At 31.5% G+C, this 4076-nt stretch overlaps 1 protein-coding gene across 1 annotated transcript in view; it reads right to left on the reverse strand.

Annotated features, from left to right (window-relative positions):
* LOC106692687 (serine/threonine-protein phosphatase rdgC) overlaps positions 1-1145 on the reverse strand; it is a gene marked incomplete at its 5' end in the record, with an annotated part of 77743 nt that extends 76598 nt beyond the window's left edge. Inside the window, 1 exon segment of the mRNA XM_014438782.3 lies at positions 1109-1145. Within this exon segment, the coding sequence (XP_014294268.3) occupies positions 1109-1145 (37 nt within the window).
* Between the last annotated feature and the right edge of the window lie 2931 nt (positions 1146-4076).

The following is a 4076-nucleotide window of genomic DNA, read 5'->3' on the forward strand; positions in this document are numbered from 1 at the left end:
ACGTCAGGGTTTTTTTTTAATAATTTATTTATTGTTATTTACAACTGTATACACATATATACAACAAGTAAATTTGCTGTAGGTGACATAGTGACATGGTACAAACATGTGGAGAATCTACGCACTGATAGAACTCCAATTACATTTCTAGAGGAGAAGATCCCAAGGCCATCTTCTTTTTAGACGCCTAGGAGGAATATTAGGTAATGAAGGAGAAGCCAGGTTAGAAACAAGTGGTTTTAGGTGGTTGGGAAGTTTATCATGGAAGGGTTGATATCTGGTTCTGGCCAAATCGGCAACATATGGAACATTGAGGTCCTGATTGATGACTTGATTTTTGACAAAGTAAGGAGCATTAAGGATTTTGGACTGTAAGGATTGGATTATGGAGGAATTTGATGGTTTAGTGGAGCCCCAAAGCTCAACTCCGCATGTCCAGATAGGCCTTATAATAGTCATGTAGATTAGTCTTTAGTAATGGATTGGCAATTTAGACCGTTTGTCTAGTAATAATCAAAATCGACGTGGTTTCCTGTCTTTTCAGTCTGGTGTGAGGATAGAGAACATTAAGGTCTTTATATATAATTTTGTTTGTGACAATGGTTTACGGTTTTTTAAAATAAAATTAAAAAGACCGAAAAAGGATGAGTAAGCAGAAGAATTTGGAAGACTAGACAACCCTGAATTGAGGAAACTGCACGTGATGAATGTAATTCAGGTTATAGCTTTGCGGTGAATAAGATGCGTGTGTAAGGTTGTGGGACTTACGGATACCTTAAATATTCATAAACACTGAACCGACGGGTAGGCGTCCGAGGAGTAGACCGTCAGTCAGTCCTATATATTTTACTGAATTAGTTTGTGGAATTTGTTTGTTGTCGATGTATATTGACATGTGGTTAGGTAGAGTGTGAATGTTATGTGTTAATTTGATTTTCCAAAGTTTAAAACTATCCTGAAATTAATCAATAAAAATATATCTCCAAAAAAAAAAAATTATTTTAAATATTTCATCGTTAAAAACAATACACTTAAAATTTAAAAAAAATTATAATAATAAAATATTTATTACTATAAATATAATATAAAGTATTTAGCTTTTACTCACCTTATACTTGAGTTTCACCTCTCGGATGAATCCATACCTAAAACATAAAAACATTTATTATATAGCAAAGTTATTTGGCAAGTACATAGGTCAGTGTATCGTTTCACTATTTTTATTGGCTAGTTAGAAACATAATTACCGATATTGATAAGTCTAAGAATAAATTTCATATTTCTTAAATATATTTGATTTTTCGAGTTAGCTAGGAGCCGTGTTTGAAACTTTTTTGGAATTGAACGAATCTGTACAGAACAAAGATAACAGTAATCATTAACTTTCCTTCAAATTTAGACGAATTAAAAAGCCGTTTTCGAAATATTGGTTTGCTGATAAAAATACTTTTTCACATGCGTAAATGATAGGTATATAACAAAAATCGTTAAGGGGCCAAGTAGATATTAACTCATACAATCCCTTAAAAATTCATCAAATATAGAATAATATATTTTTTTTTATTCCAACTAGATATACATATTCTCCTCAAGATAGTATCCTTGGTCCCATCCTCTACACCGTATATACAGCTGACATTCCAACAAATCCCATCAAATCACCTTTACCATTCGTCGTAAACCTACCGACTGCCCTACAGTTTCATTTAATAATGTTACTCTTATCCCTGTCGAACAGATCCGCTACCTTGGACTACATTTGGTCAAACAATTAACCTAGAATCCTCACACAAGACTGAAAAGACTGCACGTCGATTTCGACTATTACAGCACTTACTAGACAAACGTTCTAAACTTCCAACACATTATAAAGGACTGATCTACATGACTGTAATAAGGCCAATCTGGACATATGGAGTTGAGCTTTGGGGCTCCACTAAACCTTCGAATTCCTCTCGTATTCAATCCTTACAATCCAATATCCTTCGTAAAATCCTCAATGCTCCATTATTTGTCACAAATAAAATCATACATAAAGACCATTTGTTACCAATCTAGCTCGAACCAGGTATCACTCCTTCCATTATAAACTGCCTAACTATTCAAACTCCCTAGTTTCTAATCTTGCATCCTCTTCCATTCCTGACAATCCTCCGAGGCAGCTGAAAAGAAAATGGCCACGAGACCAGCTAATGTAAAATGTCATTAGAGTGCTACCAATGGGTAGTTGCTCTACACACCTGTAACACTCCATTTTAACTAAGATCATATTTACTAAATGTATTATGTAATATACAGTTGTCAATTTCAATAAAGATATTTAAAAAAATTCATATTCCATTACTCCTTTTGGCTTATATAACTCTATATTTTATTTCTTTAATCCTATTATTTAATAATATTTTTTAATTAATTACATATATGTTTTTTCCCCATTGTTTTTATGACTTAATTTTAAATAATTTTCATATCATTTCACATTTCATAGTAGCTTTTCATTTGTATTTTATTATTTGTTCTTTCCTCTATATCAATTTTAATATTACTTATTTTCCTATAGTCTCTATTTTCTTATAATATTTACACTATAATATTATTGATTAATCTGGAGGGGTATATTGAATTTTGGAGCTTGAAGGAAACACGTAAGCAGTACATTTTAGATAGAGAATTTCCTTTATTTATTCCCTACTTTTGAGCTCTGCTTTACCCCTCACTCGTGGGGATAGAGTGGGCTCAGAGATCCTCTTGTCGATTATGTAAATATTGTATATAAGAGAGCAAATGTGACTAGAAATTATATTATTTTATTTTTTTCATTCACATAGTTTGATTATGTTCATTTTATTTATTCTTCTGTTTGTATATATTTTAAGAGAGATTTTTTATTATTATTATTATTATTTTTTTTTTCATTTCATAGTGTGCATGTGATCGTTCATCATTATTACCTATTGCCCACAACTGTGTGGCAGATTGTAATATCTATCAATAAGTAAAAGGTATTTAAAGAAAAAAAAATGTATGCCCTACAATTGAGTCCACAATAGTCATAATTCAAACAGTAAGTATGATAAAAGAAGTTATATATTTACGGAGTTTTAAGTTGACTATTTTAGTGAAAGCTTTACGATTAAAATTTTTCATAATTCACATTGCATTATAGCTCATCCCTTTTCGTTAAAATTTAATAAAGACGCTGTTAATAGCTGTCCGTCCTGTGCCATCCCAGCTGAGTAGATTATCCTGCTACCCTGTTGGCAGGACCAATTCCACTCAGGATGGCAAGGATCACAGTTTTTGCACCGCTTTGATCTTGGTTCAGTTTTCATGTTGGAATTGCATGTCCTTTGATGTACTTTATCCTTTACTGTCGTGGCAGATGTTCCGGACTGGTGATATATGGAACGATCGAAGAAATACAATTTTTTTTTTTTTTTTTATGATTACCTACAAACAAATTAAAATTTACAAAGATAAGTCATTACAGAGCAAACATTTTGATCGTCCTTTTCTATTTCTAATTTTAACATTTTCTTAAACTTAAATATAATTATAGAATAAGTATAAATTTAATTAATTATTATATAAAATAAAATATTATTTCACAACAACAAAAATGTTTTGCCTCTAAACTACCTAAAGACAGACTGGTAATAATGATCTTAGTTTAAAAAATGTTTTTCTAATTTTCATGATTTTTTTATCTTATTTTATTATGACAATTCTATTCCTCGTTTAATGTTGTTGTTTTTTTTAGTTAAATTTTGTATTTTTTCTTATTTTATCGTGTTTTTAAAGGTGCACGTTAGTACAGTCACCCTAATTACCATTCTTTAAATTTACCAGAGAGTAAAAATATTAATTCTTAAGCACTTAAAAGGAGCGGGAAAGCGCAGAGGTAAGGCGGTGTGCTACTAACTCTGAGCACCCGGGTTAGAATCCGGCCGTAGCAGATAATTATATAGCCGTAAGTCAACCCTGTAGGTTCTAGACTCCTTGGGTCCACCTAGCTTTATAAAGTGTAAGTATCCTCGAGTATTATTATAAACATTTAGAAACGTTCGCAATTTACA

This window comes from Halyomorpha halys, unplaced genomic scaffold (genome assembly GCF_000696795.3).
Source record: "Halyomorpha halys isolate HHAL.00 unplaced genomic scaffold, Hhal_1.1 Scaffold67.1, whole genome shotgun sequence".
Classification (NCBI taxonomy): domain Eukaryota; kingdom Metazoa; phylum Arthropoda; class Insecta; order Hemiptera; family Pentatomidae; genus Halyomorpha; species Halyomorpha halys.